Consider the following 19,204-nt stretch of genomic DNA (forward strand, 5'->3'; position numbering starts at 1 on the left):
CTGTGCCCATGATGTGCCAGCAGCAGGCAGAGGGTGCCTCAGGGCAAAGTTTCAGGTCCTGTCATCTCTAAATTGGGGCAGAAGAGCTTCACCTGCACTTGTAAAAATCATATTTTTTTGAGATTTATTCCTCTGTCACATCAGAACTGCCGAGAGCAAACTCTTCTGTTCCTGCTGAGGAAAACCACACTGGAACTGTGCTGCTGCTCCTTTTCACGGGTGAGTCAGGGCAGGTTCATCCCTCCAGCACAACTCTGATCTCACAGTGACATCTGAGTGCTGCTCAGGCTCACGGGGAGCTGTGGCACCTTCCTGACACCTGCATTCCCAAACTGGAGAGGCAGATGTTTACAGGAACAGGAGTTGCTGTTGGGCTACTCCAATCTCATGGTGGACTCTGAGCATCCAATAATAAAAGTTGAACAGTGAATTCTCTTACAGGCCACACAATTAAACCCACTTTTAAGTCTTCAATTGTAATTATTCTGCAGTTTTTAGGAGAGGTACATAGTGAAGACAAATTCTCAGGGCTGGATGGATAGAACAAGTTTTGTGAGAGATGGGTGAGAAAAACAAGGTGGGAAATAAAACTCAATGTGCTGAGGCAACAAGACACAAGGAGAAAATGCTTAACCCTAGTTTCCCTACAAAACTGAGACACAGAGCAGTGAAGCACTGGCAGGGATGGATCCAGTAATTTTCTGCTGGAGGTCAGGCATTCTCTTAGCCTGTTACCTGCTGATGAATCGAGCTCACCAGCTCCCAAACCTGCTGTGAGCTGGCAATTTGGGAGCAGGCAGTTATTCCGCCTCGATGATCCTAACGAGCTGAGCTGCTCACCAGGCAGAAGAAAAGAGTCACAAAGCATGAGGCTGACGGATGGGGAAGGAGCAGGAGGGAATTAGCGATGCCAGAGGCCATGAGAATGAGCAAAGAAAGGAGAAAAATAGGTTAAGGCAGGAAAAGAAGCAAGGGAAAACAAATGTAAGCATGCATGAAGCTCTCCCCTTGCAGAGGGCTGCGGGAATGCCTTCCAGCAAGGCCACAGGAGCTGGGAGTTAGTCACAAATCATTCCTAAGCTTAACAGCTCTACTACAGCAATACTCCACAATGTCTTACAGACCAGCTTCGGCGGGTAACCTTTGGTAGAGCTCCTTCACCTCCTCGTGCTTGATCTTGCCTCTGGCCACGCTCTGTTTGCGCATCTCGGCCATTTCGTTGCACCACTCCTCAAACTTGCAGTTATCCCGCTCTACCAGCTCCTGCAGAAAAGCTGGGAAAGAGAAAAAAAAACCAACAAACCAGGAATTGAAGGGAAAATGCCAGCTATGTTAATTACCATGGGTTATCTGGGGACAACAAACCTAAAAATTCCCTCCCGCAGCCTTGCTGGGCGAGGCCTTTCCCCAGGCCAAGCACGTGGACCCTGCTCTCTCTGATACTGACTGGTGCAAATGATTAAATGCAAAGTTTTGCACCCAAGAAAATAATTTACTTGGGGTTGGTTGCAATGTTAAGTGCAGCTCCCTCTGTCCTTCCTCATCATTCCCAGGGAGAAACAAAAGCTTTTCACCCTCTGCATACACTCAAAGCCTGTCAGGACCTGCAATCCAGCAAACTGCAATCCCAAGGGCAAAGAGCCCTCAGGAGATGGGAGATTAGCCAGGGCAGATCAACAGAAAGGTGAAGGAAATGGGGATTTTTGCTGCCACTGATGGAAAAACCTCAAACAAACCAAACCTCAGCAGGGAAAAAAGAAGATAAACCACTTCCCTCAGAGGGCTGGTGCGAGGGAGCAGTGAGGGAAGCTCTGCTTATCTGAGGCCTTTTCCTATTTAGAATTATTCTGAAGAGCTAAAATAGCTGCAAAAAGGTTAATTCTTGACCAAAATATCCACCTTGGGAGAATATCCAATATCACAAAATAACCAGCCTGACCTCCTTGAGATCAGAGCCAAGTTACGTCTCTCCACTGTCCCGGAAAAGCTGCTTTTTAACAGCATCAAAGCAAAATGCCTCAAATTTACAGTTCCATGAAACCTCCCCACAACCACAGAGCTTGACTGCTGCCCTTCACTCCCTGTTCCCTGGCAGGATTCCACGGGAAACAAAGGCAACCGCGGGGCTGTGCAGGAATTTGGAGCTGGGTGGGGAGGTTTTTGTTGAGTTATTGTTTTGGGCAGAGGGGTAGGAGGAAAGGGAGAGCAAGAAAGCTCAGGAAACAGGCTGAAAATACAGATCCAGGCAGGAATTAGTGCTAATTCCTGAAGTTTTATGTCTTGGAGGGTGTGTTTTAAAGAGGGGGGGCTTGGGAAAGATTTGGGGTGTTATTAGAGGGGAATAAGGTGTATGATTTACCCCCTCTGCAGAGATCCAAAGGGACCTGCCACCTCTGCTGTCCCCACTCCACAGAAAATGAGGGAAGGGGGAACACATCTCAACACCAGGGGCCTAATTAGTATTTCTAATCAAGAAGCAGCCTAACAGGAAACATGAAACCCACAGGGCAAAGCCCACAGGGAGTTCTGGCACCCCCATAATTCTACAGCACAACAGGAAGGCATTTGGCCCAAATTCCCACTGGGGGCTCAGAGCCTCTTTATTTTCATGTCATTTATTCCTGATGTGGCAAAGCTGAAGCAGTCACAGAGAGAACCTGACATCTTGTCAGGATTATTCACCTCCTCGTGCCTTGCTGATGACATTTAACCACACTGCTCTCCTGCACCTTTGGGATCCAAGCAGGATGGTGAATCCCAGAGGGATGAGCTCCTCCTGTCCCCTTCCCAGCTTGATCAGCTGGGTAACAAAGCAATGCCTGAGTGGGCACATGGGAGGGATTGGCAGTTTAATGTTAATTAAGTGCTGGGAAAACTCAGGGGTTTCACTGGTCAAGACACCAAGGTGCCAGACAGCACCTTTGGGGCTCATGGCAAACAGTCAAAAATCATGATATCCTGGAGTGGCTTGGGAGGGACCTTGAAGATCATTTTTTTTCACCCAGGGACAACTTCCACTATCCCCAGTTGCTTCAAGCCCCATCCAACCTGGCCTTGGACACTTCCAGGGATCCAGGGGCAGCCAGAACTTCCCTGGGCACCCTGTGCCAGGGCCTGCCCACCCTCACAGGGAGGAATTCCTTCCCAATATCCCATCTGACCCTGCCCTCTGGCAGTGGGAAGCCATTCCCTCTTGTCCTGGCACTCCATCTCTTGTCCCAATTCCCTCTCCAGCAGTCCCTTTAGGCACTGCAAGGGGCTCTAAGATCTCCCTGGGGCCTTCTCCAGCTCTCCCAGCCTGGAACCACAGCAGAGAGGCTCTAGGAACTTCCTAGCCCTAAATGGGTCTTGAAGCAAAATTCTGCCTCCTGGCCCACCTGGAGCACTGCAGGGACTCACCTGGCACCTGGACAGTGAGGGATGGCTGAGCAGAACCCCAGGGACTCACCTGGCACCTGGACTGTGAAGGATGGACAAGCAGGACCCCAGGACTCACCTGGACAGTGAGGGATGGACAAGCAGGATCCCTGGGGACTCACCTGGCACCTGGACTGTGAAGGATGGACAAGCAGGACCCCAGGACTCACCTGCACAGTGAGGAATGGCTGAGTAGGACCCCAGGACTCACCTGCCACCTGCACAGTGAGGGATGGACAAGCAGGACCTCAGGGCCTCACCCTGAGCAGGATCCCAGGGACTCACCTGGCACCTGCACTGTGGGGGATGGAAGAGCAGCACCCCAGAGACTCACCTGGACAGTGAGGGATGGCTGAGCAGCACCCCAGAATCACCTGAACAGTGAGGGATGGCTGAGCAGCATCCCAGGGACTCACCTGCACAGTGAAGGATGGAAGAGCAGGACCCCAGGATTCACTTGGCACCTGGACTGTGAGGGATGGACAAGCAGGACCTCAGGGACTCACCTGGCACCTGGACTGTGAGGGATGGCTGAGCAGCACCCCAGGATCACCTGGACTGTGAGGGATGGAAGAGGAGGACCCCAGGACTCACCTGGACTGTGAAGGATGGAAGAGGAGGACCCCAGGACTCACCTGGACTGTGAAGGATGGAAGAGGAGGACCCCAGGACTCACCTGGACTGTGAGGGATGGAAGAGGAGGACCCCAGGACTCACCTGGCACCTGCACAGTGAGGGATGGTCAAGCAGCCCCCCAGGACTCACCTGGCACCTGCACAGTGAGGGATTTCTCACGGGCCTGCAGCCTGTACACCAGCATGTAGGCGTTGCGGGAGCAGTGCGTGCCCTTGCCGCACTTGGGCTTGCGGGTCTGGGATTTCGATGGCTCGGCTGTGGGAACAAAAGGCACAGCCTCAGCAACACACCAGCTCCTTCCCTGGCCCTCCATTAACGGGATGAGTTTGCCACCCAGCCAGCTTCTCTGTGCCAGGCCTCTGTGCCAAGCACTGGGCTTGGCACGGCTCAAAATTGTATCCCAAAGAAAGCCCCAAATCTCTCCAGCCTTTCTGGGTAAATCAAAGGGACTAAATTTAGGAGCCTGTTCTGAACCTCCCTTCTCAAGAGCCTTTCTTCTCTCCCCAGTGGAACTTCTCTGAGCCAAAAGCCACTCTTGGAAAAACATCCTTTCTCCCTTTTGCCTCTTGTTCTGCTGTCCTGACTCCAAAGAAAAGAGTCAAATCCTCAGGGAAGAAAATCGTATTTACAGGTGATGGTGGATATGAAAAAAAAAACACAGCAAAGCTTTTAGGAAGCCAAGAGCCATGGAAAGGGTTGTTTGTGAGCAGCTGCTGGGGGATGTAAAGTTGTGTTGCAAGAGCTGCTGTTTCCAGATGGATTCTCAGGCAAGGAAAACACTTATCTACAGCTGCAGCTTCAAAAATCAAACCGTTCAAAATAAAGGAAAAAATTAAAGGAACAATGTTCCATAAATTGAACTCTAAGTGGGCCATTGAATTATTAAGTTTCTTTCCCCCAAATTCTGAAAAAATTCATGTGCCTTTCCCCCCACACCATCCAGGGGACTTCACAGACTCTCTTTATTTGCATTTTATCCAAGAATTTTCGGAATTGTTCCCATCTGCATGGCCAAGACTCTCCCCCCTACAGACCTTCAGTTTATATTACTGACCTTCTCCTGCTGTTACATGTATTTGTAACAAAGAAAGGCCCCAGTTTTGCCTGGGACAGGCAAATTACATCAAAACTTGATACAAATATTGAGCTCCCAGCTTAAAGAGGCTCCTAAACACACTTTACTTCTATTTTCTAAACAGCCTTGAATTGAAATACGAGAAATACGAACATTTACAGCTAAGCACGAAACTTTATAAAATTGAGGTCATGAAACTTTATAAAATTGAGGTCACAGCAGTTTACTTGCATTTCATTTGTTGCACTTGGTGAGTGGGGAGGGTCAAAACAAAGGCAGAGCTGCCCTGGTGCCGTTCAGGGCTCAGTTTCCCTGTGCACCACTAGATGTCCGGCCAGCTCCAGCCTGGAGGGAGGAACGTCCCCATTCCAAGGGGACTAGGACAGAGTGGTGGCACAGGCAGGAACATGGACTCACTAAGGCTGGAAAATCTCTCCAAGATGATCAAAGCCAATCATTAACCCAGCACTGCCAGGCCCACCACTAACCCTGTCCCCAGGTGCCACGTTCACACACTTTTTGAACACCTCCAGGGATTGTGACTCTACCCCTGCCCTGCACAGCCTCCTCCAACGCCTGACTACACCTTACATGAAGGATTTTCCTCAATGTCCAACATAAATCTCCCCTGGCCCAGCCTGAGGCCGTTCCCTCTGCTCCTGTCCCTGTTCCCTGGAGCACAGCCCGACCCCCCGGCTGTCCCCTCCTGGCAGGAGCTGTGCAGAGCCACAAGGGCCCCCTGAGCCTCCTTTGCTCCAGGCTGAGCCCCTGCCCAGCTCCCTCAGCTGCTCCTCAGTTCCCCAGACTCTTTTCCTTGTGCTGCAGACCCTTCCTCAGCTCCACTGCCCATCTCTGTACACATTCCAGCAGCTCGTGCAGGTGAGAACAAGGAAATGGGAGAAGGTTTAAGGGAGCACTTAAATCTGCAGGGTTTTTTTTTTCCTCTAAAGATCCCTTAAAGAAAAACAACATTCCATAAATTCTAACCACAGCAAAGCATCCTGGTGGGTAACAATTCCTGGGAATGGATTGCTTGCACTGCAAGTGAATTTCTTCATAATTTCCCTGGCTTTCCCCGCTGTGAGCACCTGCACTAGAGAACACTGAGCCACTACAAAACCATTTCAACTCCAAACGAGCTGTTCTTATTTATTGACTGCAGAGTAAGAAATTCACATCCTCAGCCCAAGCTTTCCAAGAAATCTCCAAGAAATTCTCCAGTCCAGGAACACAGTGATATGGGCAGGACACAACGAGCCAGGAAAACAGAAAAGCACCAAGGAAAAAGCTCAGAGTAAAAAGGCAGTTTTAGCTTCCAAGTTGTTATTTGGATCAAAATCTTTTTTACTGCCTCCAAGTCAAACACCTCAGTGGAAATAGAACCATAATGTGTTAAGGAAAACTGAAAGCATTCTCCTTATCTGTTCCAAGGAAGTGGCACACGCCTGTTGCTCCCTGATAGGAACCCTCTGCCCGTGTTATCAGCGTCTTATCTGCCATGTGGCAGCCAGAGAAATACTAGAGCAGCTGATCACGAGGTGTAAACACTCACACGGGGCTGAAACAAGCAAATCTGGCTGCAATCCCCAGGATTGCTGTTTCCCACGTTTCTCCAAGCCCGTTCTGGGGAGGAGCAGGACGCCCGTGCTTGTGGTAGAAAGAGTTACTTTAAAGGGCACTCACAACTGAAAGGTTTTACCTAAATCTTCCTCAATTCCCAGCTGGAGTTTCTTCCCCTCCATCTTCTCGATGTCTTCATCGTTGAACTTGTACCACTCTCCTGTCTGCGGGTCCTTCACGTGGGCAATGTAGTGCCCGGAGTAGGCGCTTACTCCACGGTGTATGAGCACAGCGCTCAGCTCGTACACGTACACCCCGTCTGCAAGGCAGGCAGCACTTACACACAGCTCTGCAGCCAACAGCACTCACCCTTCCTGCCCTAGGACCTCGTGTTTTCACCAGGCAGCAAAGCCTGCACTTGAACTCACAGCGCTTCAGGACATTGCTAAGAGGCTGTGGCTCAGTAACAAGGATGTTGATTGAAATACGGGCTTCGAACAACTCTGGACAGAATTTTCAAGCAAAAATTGAGAGGAATTCAATCAAAAACTGAGAGGAATTCAAGCAAAAATTGAGAGGAATTCAAGCAAAAATTGAGAGGAATTCAAGCAAAAATTGAGAGGAATTCAAGCAAAAGTTGAGAGGAATCACAGAATCCCAGAATGGTTTGGGTTGGAAGGGACTTTAAAGCCCACCTCTCTGCCATGGGCAGGGACATTTTCCACTATCCCCAGGCTGCTCCAAGCCCCATCCAACCTGGCCTTGGACATTTACAGGGATCCAGGGGCAGCCACAGTTTTTCTGAGCAGCCTTTACATCATCCCCTTCACAGGGAGGAATTTCCTCCTAAACAGAATTAGAGGAGATCTGCCAAGAGGCAATGGGCAAAGATAACAAAAAACTGCCCCAAACTCACTTTTTTGCTCCATGAAAGGCTCCATGTCCAGCAGCTCTGAGAAGCCAATGTAGGTGTTCAGCTTCTTCTTGTGGCCAGTTTGTCTGTGCAGAGGCAAAGCTGTGGCTCAGGGCACAGCAACAACAGGCTCCCATCCCAAAACACCTCCCTTGAACCCCTGAGCACCCCTTGAGAGGCTCAGACACCTCAAATTAAAGCAGGAAGAGCAGGGTAGTGACTTCCCCAAGAGCTTCCAGGGTGTTCCCACTCACCTGTCAAACACAAAGCGCATGAGCTGCAGATTGAGGGTGCAGGGCAGGCTGAGCAGCCGGATCTTCCTCGTGGCGTTTTGCTTGCTCTGACAAGTCTCACAAAAATAACGATTGTCCCCTTCTAATTTTTCCTCCTGAGTGTGGAGAGGCAGAGGGAAAGGTCTTGAGAACATGTCAGCACTGAAAAGTCAATTGAGCTACTCAACAGCTGGAGAATGAGAAACACCAAAGTTATTTTAACGATTTAAGTCTTTCTCAGCTGCTGCCCAAATTTTTCTGAGTTAAATGACTGCACTTTACAGCATGGCCATAACAGGCTGCTCTCACTTTAAGGCAAATTTTAGACTGAATCAAGCCCCATTCCAAGTTCTCAAGTCTCTTACTTTTGCTCCTCGCCTGACTGAGTGGGTTTATACTAAGAAAATAATTAAATCACCCCTTTTACAAGTTCACATGGACCCAGTTAATGTAAAGCCACATTTCAGCCTGGAAACTACAGCCCTCTGCTCAGCCACCCAAAATCACCCTGCAGGAGTCACTCACTGCCTAAGCAGCTCCAAGGGCAGGGTTAGGCCAGAGGAAAATTCCAACCCGTCTAAAAACGTCACAGGGTTGTTCTGTGTGAAGGAGGAGCAGACAAATGTCAAGTTCTCCAATTCAGGAATTCAATCTGCACACCAAAACTATTTTTTTTTTCATGGCAGACCTTCCAGGCAGAGCAACTGGTTTGCTGAGTGCAGCAGCAAGCAAGGAGCTCAAGGAAAGGGTTCAGGTCAGTTCTGTCCTAAATAGTTTGAGGGGAATCCACACCTTAGTGTGCCAGAACTGAACTTCATATCCAGAGAAATTTTCAAGCTGAATTGAGGGCACTTGCAGCTGTTCCTGCAGCTATTCCCAGCACTCCCTGGTACTTCTGAGAGCACATTTTTCAGCAGGGAATGTCTCCTGTTGCTATGCAGATGAGCACTGACACAGAAAACATGGAAAGCAGCCGTTCTCCCAGTGCTATCCGTGACAAAGCAGGCAGAGACTTTTCCCTAACTTTCCTGGCCAAGTATTTTAACTAAAAATGCAACTTTCAAGTGCTTTTTAAAGCCATAACAGGAGTATGTGATGTCACAGAGCTATTCCTTGCTCCATGCCTCAATCCTCATTTTTTGGGTCTGCAGAAAAAAAACCATTTTCACTTGGATGCATCTCCCTGAGCCAAGTCAGTGGCTTCACCCCGACACTGACCTCGAAGGCTGTGAATTGGAGGAAGGAACTGAAATTCCTTGCTAAAAATAGCAGGACTCCAACCCCAACGAGCTCATACCTTGAGGAATTCTGTTATACAGTCTGTCAACTGCTTGTGTCCTTGGATGTTTAACTCCAGCTCGTAAAATTTAGACACCAGTTTAGATTCTCTGCCACACTGGTTGCAGCTGGGATGGGAAAGAAGACAAAAATATATCTGAGGATAGGTCAGGGCTCATGCATTGGGCTCCCAAGTCTTTGGTAAAATATTCCTTGTATAAAACCAGGAGAAAAACCAAAGTCAGGGCTAAGGAGATTCACACCTCCAGACCATAAAAACTCCAGGAGAAGCTTTAAACAGCTTAACAGCACCTACCAGGACCTGTCACAACTTGCATGTACCATTATATTTTATTTTTAAGGTGAAATTCCCAGCTCTGAGAACACAGGAATGAAAATACAACACCCAGGATGCTGTTTTCTGGCTGCAGGACCTGCCACTCCATTAACTCACTTGTAGGTTTAGTTGGTAAATTCTCATTAAAGGAGTAAAAGCAGCTGCAGAATTGTCACAGCAACACCACACACACAGGAACAGGAAAGGAAAAGGTAAATATTTCACAGAAAGTGTTTCTGCTGCAGCTTAACTGCCTGCTCTGGTTGCTAGGAGGGATCTTCCCCTCCTGAATTCTTCTAAAAATTTAAATATTTACAGAAAGGGTCTTCCCAGAATTATTACTTACACTGTGACATAGGCATACTCTCCACAGAACTGCTTCTGCACAATGTTCCGGACATCTGGGTTTTTCTGTTTGGACAAAGTATCTTCCAGCAGGGACATGAACAGCTTGGAAAACTCCTGGGCATCCTGAAAGAGAAAACCAAGTTCATTAACAATCCACCACAGCACAATCCCAACCCTGTCACTAATTCACTGCTAATTACCCCGAGCCCTCCACACAGGCTGAGCCGAGGCTCCGTGAACAGCATGGAAAATAAAGACCAGGCAGGAGAACTGAGGAAAACAGAGGAATTTGGCTAAAAGGAGCAGGAGCGTGAGGCCCTCAGTGTGGGAGCACAGCAGGAGCTGCCCTGGCTCCCTGCCAGTCCTGCTGGGGGCTTTGACTTCTGGCCTGCTCCTCCCAGGATTCTGGAAGGGATAAGAACCCTCCTGTGGGGCTTTCAAGCCCCTTGATCCTCCTCTTTGCAGCTGTCCCTGCTCAGATCAGTGGTGAAGAGAGAAATGAAAACACCCCAAAAATGAGAAGCTGTCCTTTGGGTGATCCCAGCAATGCTCCAGAGCTTCCCTACACCCAGCTCAGGGCCTTTCTCTCCTGCCCTGGTTCTTCTCTTCCACAAACAAACAGGTTTTGGCTTCTCTCAGCTGCCCTTTGGTGTCCCTGGTCAGCTTCCTTCCTCTCCTGACCCTCCCAAGAAAACATTTGCCAGTGCTCTGCTCTTGCTCCAAAACCTCCCATTACCTCTCCAAGTGGATTTCCAAGCCCTGCCCCTCTCCCAGGCTCTCTCCAGCTGCAGCCCCACAGCACTCAGCTCCCACGTGCTGCCCTGGGATCCTGGCTGGCTCCTGCTCATCCACCTCCCCCTGAGGATCTCCTCACCCTTGGGAGGGCCCTCTCACCACCCAACTGCCCGGGCAGCACCTGCAGGAGCCTCACTGCAGCTCTGGCTCCCAGCTGGCCCCATCCCATTGCTCCTGGCTTCATCCCACCACTCCCCTGGCTCCTCCTGATTTGCACTTATCACTTCCTAGCCTCATTCCATTGCTCCATGGGCTCCTCCTTATATCCCTGTATTCATCCCATTGTTTCATGCTGTGATTCCATCACTGTCTGGGCTCCTCCTGATCTCCCTATCTCCATCCTGATCTCCCTATCCCCATCTCACTGCCCCTGGGCTCCTCTTTATCTCTGCATCATCATCCCATTGTTCCATGTCCTGATCCCATCACTCCCAGGGCTCCTCCTTGTCTCCCTGGCCCCATCCCATCACTCCCCATTCTCACTCCCTGGACTCCTCCTGATCTCCTTGGCCTCATTCCATTGCTCCTTAGCCCCATCCCATCATTCCCTGGGTTCCTCCTCTCTCCCTGTCCTCATCCCATTTCTCCTTGGGACCTTCCTGATCTCCCTCTCTCCATCCCATTGCTCCCTGTTCTCCTCCTGATCTCCCTGGCCTCATCCCATCACTCCCTGGGCTCTTCCTTGGGCACTCCTGATGTCCTGGTCCCCTCCTATTTCCCCCCTGCACTCTGACAGGGGCCTGCAGCCCCACCTCTTCCTTCATGTTTGCACCCAACAGCCAGACCCAGCTGGGAGCTGCCCAGTGAGCACCCAAAGGTGATTCCCAGCTTCTGGAAGTGCCAGGAATCCCCTCCCACACACCTGCTGCTGCCCCGTGTCCAGCCCCAGCGCCTTGACAAAGGCCGAGGGGTCGATGTAGCGCCGCTTGCTGTTCTGCAGCAGAGCAAACAGGTACTGCAGGTGCTCACAGATGGTCTGGGGCTCATAGTCTGGGAAAAACACAAGGCACAGCAGGAATTCAGGGTGAGAAGGGATCGCTCCAAGTGTTTCACAACCATTAAAAGTCATGGGCTTGGAAGGAAACGTAGTTTGAGTTGTCAGAAAAACTGAAGTGGATTGTGTAGGTGATGATAGCACATCCCAGCACAAGCCAAATAAAGAATAATTTAGGTTGGAAAAAACCTTAGGATCATCAAGTCCAGCTGTAAATATTTACATTCTGCAACTTTCAGATAGGAGGGTGGAGCCAGGCTCTGTTCCCAGGGAACAACGGACAGGATGACAGGAAATGACCTTGAGTTGCTCCAGGAGAGGTCTAGGTAGGATATTAGGGACAATTCCTCCATGGAAAGGGTGGACAGGCACTGGAACACGCTGCTCAGGGCAGTGGTGGAGTCCCCATCCCTGGAAGTGCTCAAAAACTGTCTGGATGTGGTACTTGGGTAGATGGGCTAATGGTGGACTTGGCAGTGCTGAGGGAATGGTTGGACTGATAATCTTGGAGGAGTTTTCCAACCTTAGGGATTCCATGATTCCATCCTGCAGTGCCCAGCATGAGCTATGAGTGAAGGGTTTATACAGCATGCACCAACTATCCAAAAACCAGCTTCTTATTTACCCCAGAAGGTGAAACATCATTTACAACCCCCATGAAACAGCAGCAGAGCTGAGGTGGCTGTGCTGACCCAGAGCCTCCCAAAGAGCAGAAAAAACTGGGAGCCTTAATCCTGTGTGGGGCCCAAATTTCAGCCCTGCCACAGCACAGACCAGCCCTGACCCACACATTCCACCCCCAGTACCATCACTAGGCTGCCTTAGCAAGACCAAACCAAACCTTCATTTCCAACCAGCTCAGATCACTCTGACCTAGGATATCACCTGGATTAAGGTTGGCTCATTCCCAAAATCCAGATGATGGATCTGAACCAACAGCACAGCGATGGCACCAACGGCCAGAGCTTCCCCCATGAATTCTCCTGACCAACCTAATCCCAAGGTGGGGTTTTAGGGAGGGAACAAACCCCTCTGTGCCACTCACCTGTGTCCTTGGGAACGCCGTCCCCGCAGGCGCTGGGGCACAGGTAGAGTGCCTGCCGCAGCTCCAGGTTCAGGAACCACATCTGCAGGAAGGTGTTGACGTAGCACGTGGCACCCAGGTTGGTCAGGCCCACAAAGGCGTTCTGGGGGACAGAAAAAGGGCCAGCTCAGGTCACCTGCCCTGTCCCCAGCGTGGCCCTGGCCCCATGGGAGGGGTTGGGTACCTTCTTGCGGCGCTCGCAGTTGGGGTCGTCGATGTTGTGGAAGCTGTTCTCATCAATCTCACCCAGCCACGCGTGCTCCCCGATGCCCACCAGGCAGTTGGGGTTCCCCCGGCAGTTCCTCCTGGGGAGCCAGACCCCAGCTGTCACCCCCGTGTCCCCTGCAGACCCCAGCTGTCACCCCCGTGTCCCCTGGGGGCTGGCAGGGTGACGGTAGGGGGGATATGAGGAAGCATGTAATGTTGAATGGGATGAGACATGGAACACCCCCCCCCCCCTCTCCACAAACAGTGGTCATGGGTGAGGAAGGAGGTAGAGAACCAGAGGGGTTTTTAGGTAAAAAAAAGGGGATTCCAGGACCAAGAGGATCTGCTATATCTGAGAAGCCAGGCAGGGATAGGGCTTGCCCCAACTCCAGCGTGAGTGCTGTGCATCCAGGTAAGGAGATGGGTTCCCTTTAGCCCACTGGGATCCCCCCATAAATGGGGAGTCAGGCATAGAGGGGTCCCTACAACCCTGGGGTGGGAATATTTCCTTACATCTGGGGAGCCAGGTAAGAAGAGAGGTTCCCTACAACCCCAAGGTTATCCTAAAAATGGGGAGGGACAAACAAGGACAGGGGCTCCCCACCAGCCCACGGGGGCTCTCCTATATCTAAAGAACCCACCCCACAACACCAGGGTGGTGCCCTGTATCTGCTTGGGAGCCAGGTTGCGAGGAGGGTCTCCCACCACCCCAGGGAAGTTCCCCTACATCAGAGGGGCCAGAGAAGGAGAGGGGTTCCCCACAGCCCGGGGAGGGTCCGTCCCCTGTGTCTGAGCAGAGGGACAGAGGTTCCCCCCAGCCAAGGGAGTCCCCTATACCTGGGGAGCCCCACAAGGACACACGGCGCTGAGGGCCCAGCCCCGGGGATGGAGTCCCCCAGAAGGGAACACGGGGGAGCCTCCACCGACCCCGCGGAACCTCGGCAGGGCCGGGGACCGCCCCGCGCCTCATGGCGGGAGGGAGCAGGGGCTCGGAGGGTTGTGTGCCCGGCCCGGCCCCACGGTACCGGCAGGCTCCGCGCTGGCAGGGCTCCAGCCGGACGCGATAGGCCGCCTCGATGTGCTCCTGCGCCACCGCCTCGGGCGGCACCGTCTCGGTCCAGCGCCACGCCGCTTTCTCCAGCTGCAGCCGCGGCGCCATCGCTCCCGCCGGCGCCCCGGGGCTGCCCCGGCCCGGCGCGCTCCTTGTCCCGCTCCTTGTCCCGCTCCTCGCCCCGGTCCCGGCCCGGTCCCGATCCCGCCCTGCCCCTCCCGCCGCCGTCAAGGCCGCTGACGCCACGAGCGCGACGCGGTGACGGCGCGAGGCGCTGACGGTATCAGGCCGCGACGCGCGGGCCTGGAGGCGGGGCTCCGTCACAGGGGCGTGGCTTGGGCGCGCCAGGTACAGGTTCGTGTCCGACAGGGGCGGGGCTTGATCCTCAGGGGGCGTGGCTTGTGTGAGCAGCCGGAGGGGGTGTGGCCTGTGCGCGATGGGGGCGGGGATCGCTTGCGATGGGGCGCGGCTGATGCGGCGTGGGCGGGGCTTCTGATAAGATGGGCGTGACTGTGCCACCATGGGCGGGGCTTGTGGGGTTGTGGGCGAGGCCTGTGGCGCGGGCCGCGCTGGGTCCCACCGCCCCCCCGCCACCCACACCTCGCCTCCAGAGCCCCCCAGAGCCCCCCAGCCCGGTACCCCCGCCAGACCCCTCTGTATCCCTGTGTCATCCCCCGCAGCCCTGTACTACAGCCCCCCACACCACAAGAGCCCGGACCCCCTGAGCTCCCACACCCCCAAACCCTATCCCGTACCCCACGCCGCACCCCAATACCACAATCCTCCCTGTACCATCACCTCCCGGGCCCCTACACCCCTGCACCCCCTAAATCCTCCCACTGTCCCCCTCTCCTGCACCCCAAACCAGCTCACTCACACCACGCCCCTGCAGCCCCCCTACATCCCCACCCGTCACGCTCCCCCTCCCATCACTCCCGTACCCCACCCCGCCCCGCTCAGCCCCCCCAAACACGGTAGCCGCACTGGTTGTCTCTCCTTTAATAGCTGTCCCCGCGGGGGGGTCCCCGCAGCACCCCGATTGTCCCTCGCGCCCCCACCCCGCCGCCACCCCGGGGGGCACCCAGGCGGCCCGGCCGCCCCGGCACAGTTTCGGGGGGCCGGTGGAAGGGGGGTGTAAACATTTTTGGGGGTCCCGGCCCCCCCCCCCCCGAGTCACCCCGGGGCAGCGAAGCACCGTTTCCTCCTGGTGGTTTTTTTTTTGGAAAAGAATAAACTTGGCCAAATTCCCCCCAAACTCTGTTTCGGAGGGGTTAGGAGGGGCAGGGGGGCACGGGGGAGCCCCCCAGGGCGCCGTGCCGGAGGTCGATGGGGTGTCGGGGGATCCCGGCGGACTCCAGCGCCAGTCCCCGCACGCAGCCCGAGATGCCGGAGCTGAACTTGCCGGCGGTCAGGGCGCGGGGGTCGGGGGCGCCGCCTGCGGGGGCACGGGAGGCGCTGGGCGGGGGCTCCGCTGGGCCCGCCCCCGTCCAGCCCGGGACACCTGCCCACGTCTGTCTTGTGTCCCGCCAGGTGTCCCCACCCCATGTGCCACCACCCAGGCGTCCCATCCTGCACCCATCCCATGCCTCTCCCTGCCTCCCATCCTCTGTTCCACCCCGTGTCCGTCCCGTGTCCCATCTCATGTTCCACCGGGTGTCTTATCCCAAGTGTCATCCCATCCTCATCCTGTGTCCCACCCCATGTCCATCTTGTGTCACATTCTGTGTCCATGCCACATCCCACCTCCTTTCTGTGTCCCCTCCCATGTCCCACCCCATGTCCATCCTGTGTCCCACCCTGTATCTGTGTCCCACACCATGTCCATCCCGTGTTCCACCCCCTGTCCATCCCCTGTCCCATTCTGTGTCCCATGTCCCAACCCATATCTGTGTCCCACCCATGTCCATCCCCTGTCCCATTCTGTATCCATGCCATATCCCACCCCATGCCCATCCCCTGTCCCACCCCATGTCCATCCTGTGTCCCACCCCATTTCTGTGTCCCACCCCCATCCATCCCATGTCCCACCCCATGTCCATCCCATGTCCCACTCCATGTCCATCCCCTGTCCCATTCTGTGTCCATCCCCTGTCCCACCCCACGCCTCACCCCATCTATCCCACATCCACCCCATGTCCATCTCACGTCCATCCCATACCCACCCCGTGTCCCAGCCTGTGTCCCCAGTCCCTCCGTACCCACGTAGACGCTGCCCTCGGTGTTGGCCATGACGTTGGATCCGGGTGATTCCCCGCTCACCGGCTCCTCTCCGTCCACCTGGAGCTGCCCACGCCGGCCCTCCCTGCGGGGCACCATCAGCACCTGCACCCCCCTGCACCACCCCGTGCCACGCCCAGACCCCTGCCCACCTTATCACCATCAGCACCTGCCCCCCCTGCCCTGCCCCGTGCCACGCCCAGACCCCCGCCCACCTTGTCACTGTCACCCGGTGCCACTCGCCGTCATTGACCGGGTCTTCAGAGGTGATGGTGGCCTCGCCGCTGCCCAGCTGGTAGCTGTGAGGGGCACGGTGTCAGTGTGCACGGTGTCAGTGTGCAGGGCACCTCGGGGGGCACCCCGCGGGCTCAGGGGACCCCCCGGTGCCACATGTCACCCCATGGTCCCCTCTCACCTGAACACCAGGTGCCCATCCTTCAGCCCGAGGCCAAGGAAATCTTTGGCTTTGCCACCCTCGCCGGGCTCCTGTGGGCACAGAGGGGGGTGAGCAGGGGGCACCTGGACCCCCAGCCCGAGGGGTCACACAGGCGGTGCCCCCTGTCCCCCTGTCCCCTGTCTCACCGCGCCGTGCCACAGCAGCAGCCCCTGGGCGCTGCGCGTCCGCAGCTCCAGCTCGATGGTCTCGGGAGCCTCGGGGGGGCTGCCAGGGGAGGGGCGTGATGGGGGGCAGCACCCAGAAAGGGGGCGGTGCCATGGGGGGGAGCGCAGCACCCCAAAAACGGGGGGGGGGGGGGTGCCATGGTGAGAGGGGGTGCAGCACCCACTCGGGGTGTCCTGTGTCACTCACCCACGGGGGAAGAGGTGCCCGGGAAGGGCCAGGTAGGACCCATCCTGGAATGCGGCGCTGAACTGCCCAGGGGCGTCTGGGGGAAGATGGGGGGTCAGGGGGGATGGGAGGAAGGGGCCCTGCCCACATTTTGGGGGGAAAAAAGGGGAAATGGGGGCAGGGACCCACCGCCACCCCCGCTGCCCTCCTGCCAGTCCTGCTCCAGCTCTGCCAGCGCTGAGCCTGCGGGAGAAAAAGGGGTAAAGGGGGGGACATGAATCCCCTTGGTGTCCCCAGGTGTCCCCTCACCACGTCCCTGCATGTCTCCAGTGGTTCCAGGCATCCCCAAGTATCCCCCAAGTGTATATCCTTAACAGTGTCCCCAGGTGTCCCCCATGTCCCCAGGTGGCTTCACTTATTCCCAGGTATCCCCAAGTGTTCCCCAAGCACGTGTCCCTGCCATGTCCCCAGGTGTCCCTCTGTGTCCCCAGTCAATCCCCAAGGGTCTCCAGGTATCCCCAGGTGTCCCCACCACGTCCCCAGCTGTCTCCAAATGTTGTCACGTGTCCCCATGTGTGTCCCTAAGTGATCTCCTCCATGTCCCCAAGTGTCTCCCCATGTTCCCAAGTTTCCTCACATGTCCCAAACCATCTCCAAGCACCCCCAGGTATTTCCAACTATCCCCCAAGTGTGCGTGTCCCTTGTGTCCCTGGGTGTCCCTGTGTCTTTCCTTTGTCCCCCCAATGTCCTCCAGTGACCTGAGATGTCCCTCTGTGTCTTCAAGAGTCCCCAGGTGTCTCCCCATGCCCCTCCATGCGTTCCCCCTCACTGTGCTGGCAGTGTCCCTGCATGCTCCTCCCTGTGTCCCCAGGTGTCCCCAGGGTGTCCCCCCATGTCCCTGTGCTGTCCCCTCACGGTGCTGGCAGCGGGCCCCGCTGTGTCCAGGGGGGCAGCGGCAGGAGCCATGGACACAGGAGCCACCGTGCAGGCAGGGCCGGGAGGGGTGACAGCCTTCGGCCTCCTCCTCCTCCTCATCCTCGCAGCGCGGGCCTGGGGACAGCAGGACACAGTCACTGCAGGTGACAGGTCAGTGTGCACAGCATGCACGGGCATGGCCCATGGGGCACGCCGGGCACAGGTGTGTGCAGTGAGCAGGTGTGAACTGTCTGTGTGCAAATGCACAGGTGTGTGCAGTGAACAGGCGTGAACTTCACGTGTGTACACAGAGCACAGGTGTGTGCAGTGAGCAGGTGTGAACTGCGTGTGCACACCCACACACACACACAAAATGCACACACTGTGCACACACACACAGTGCACATGCACACACAGGTGCAGTGCACACGTACAAATGCACACGCAGCACACACACGCTGCACACACGCATACACACAGGTGCAGCACACACACACGGTAATGCACACGCAGCACATACACGCATACACACACGCAGTAATGCACACACACTGCACACACTCACTGCACACATGCATACACATGTGCAGCACACACATGCAGTAATGCACACACACTGCGCACACACACACGTGCAGCACACGCATGCACATGCATGCAGTAATGCACACACAGCATACACATGCATTAATGCACACGCAGTGTACACACACACACACACACACACACACACACTGCACATGCAGTGTACACACGCACTGCACACCCTGATGCAAACGCCCCCAGCCCAGCCCGTGCCCGCTCTCACCGCGGCTCCCCGGCCGGCACGGGGCGCGGTGGCCGCAGGGCCGCACCCCCCGGCTGCGCAGGAACCGCTCCCGCAGCTCCAGGCGCTTCCCGCTGACGGACACCTGCGGGGACACCGCCACTGTCACTGTCACCGCCCTGCCGCCGGGGGCACTGCCCGACCGGGACAACAACGGGGCCGAGGGGACGCCCGTGAGGGGCACCTCTCCAATCAGGGGACATCAAAAAGGGGGCACCAATGGCACCGTCCCCCAGCCACGGGGGTCACTTCCAACCAAGGGGACACTAGGGAGAGGCGTCACCAACCCGGTGAGGGAACTCCAACAAGGGGATGTGAAGGGAAGTCACCTCTCCAACAACGGGGTCACCTCCTGAACAATGGGACGCTGCCAACGGCGTCATCTTCCCCGTGGGACACCAAGAGGGGTCATCCCCCCAGCAAGGGGACATCAGTGGGGGTCACCTCCCTCCTCACCAAGGGGATCATGTCCCCAGCATGGGCCAATCCCCT

General features: G+C 55.3%; 2 protein-coding genes across 2 annotated transcripts in view; both read right to left on the minus strand.

Moving 5' to 3' along the window:
- USP48 (ubiquitin specific peptidase 48) overlaps positions 1-14,139 on the minus strand; it is a 32,177-nt gene extending 18,038 nt beyond the window's left edge. Inside the window, exons 1-11 of the mRNA XM_066563971.1 lie at positions 13,942-14,139; positions 12,894-13,014; positions 12,671-12,812; positions 11,494-11,621; positions 9,835-9,959; positions 9,171-9,279; positions 7,856-7,989; positions 7,605-7,687; positions 6,828-7,007; positions 4,183-4,308; positions 1,125-1,274 (exon numbers count right to left, since the gene is read on the minus strand). Of these exons, the coding sequence (XP_066420068.1) occupies positions 1,125-1,274; positions 4,183-4,308; positions 6,828-7,007; positions 7,605-7,687; positions 7,856-7,989; positions 9,171-9,279; positions 9,835-9,959; positions 11,494-11,621; positions 12,671-12,812; positions 12,894-13,014; positions 13,942-14,075 (1,432 nt within the window). The 5' untranslated portion in view covers positions 14,076-14,139. The remainder of the gene's footprint in view (positions 1-1,124; positions 1,275-4,182; positions 4,309-6,827; positions 7,008-7,604; positions 7,688-7,855; positions 7,990-9,170; positions 9,280-9,834; positions 9,960-11,493; positions 11,622-12,670; positions 12,813-12,893; positions 13,015-13,941) is intronic.
- An 867-nt stretch (positions 14,140-15,006) lies between these two features.
- Positions 15,007-19,204, minus strand: part of HSPG2 (heparan sulfate proteoglycan 2) — a 44,148-nt gene continuing 39,950 nt past the window's right edge. Inside the window, exons 86-94 of the mRNA XM_066563866.1 lie at positions 18,695-18,797; positions 17,887-18,021; positions 17,161-17,214; positions 16,993-17,068; positions 16,767-16,845; positions 16,600-16,670; positions 16,400-16,483; positions 16,166-16,269; positions 15,007-15,402 (exon numbers count right to left, since the gene is read on the minus strand). Coding sequence (XP_066419963.1) covers positions 15,239-15,402; positions 16,166-16,269; positions 16,400-16,483; positions 16,600-16,670; positions 16,767-16,845; positions 16,993-17,068; positions 17,161-17,214; positions 17,887-18,021; positions 18,695-18,797 — 870 coding nt within the window. The 3' untranslated portion in view covers positions 15,007-15,238. The remainder of the gene's footprint in view (positions 15,403-16,165; positions 16,270-16,399; positions 16,484-16,599; positions 16,671-16,766; positions 16,846-16,992; positions 17,069-17,160; positions 17,215-17,886; positions 18,022-18,694; positions 18,798-19,204) is intronic.

This window comes from Molothrus aeneus, chromosome 21 (assembly GCF_037042795.1).
Source record: "Molothrus aeneus isolate 106 chromosome 21, BPBGC_Maene_1.0, whole genome shotgun sequence".
Classification (NCBI taxonomy): domain Eukaryota; kingdom Metazoa; phylum Chordata; class Aves; order Passeriformes; family Icteridae; genus Molothrus; species Molothrus aeneus.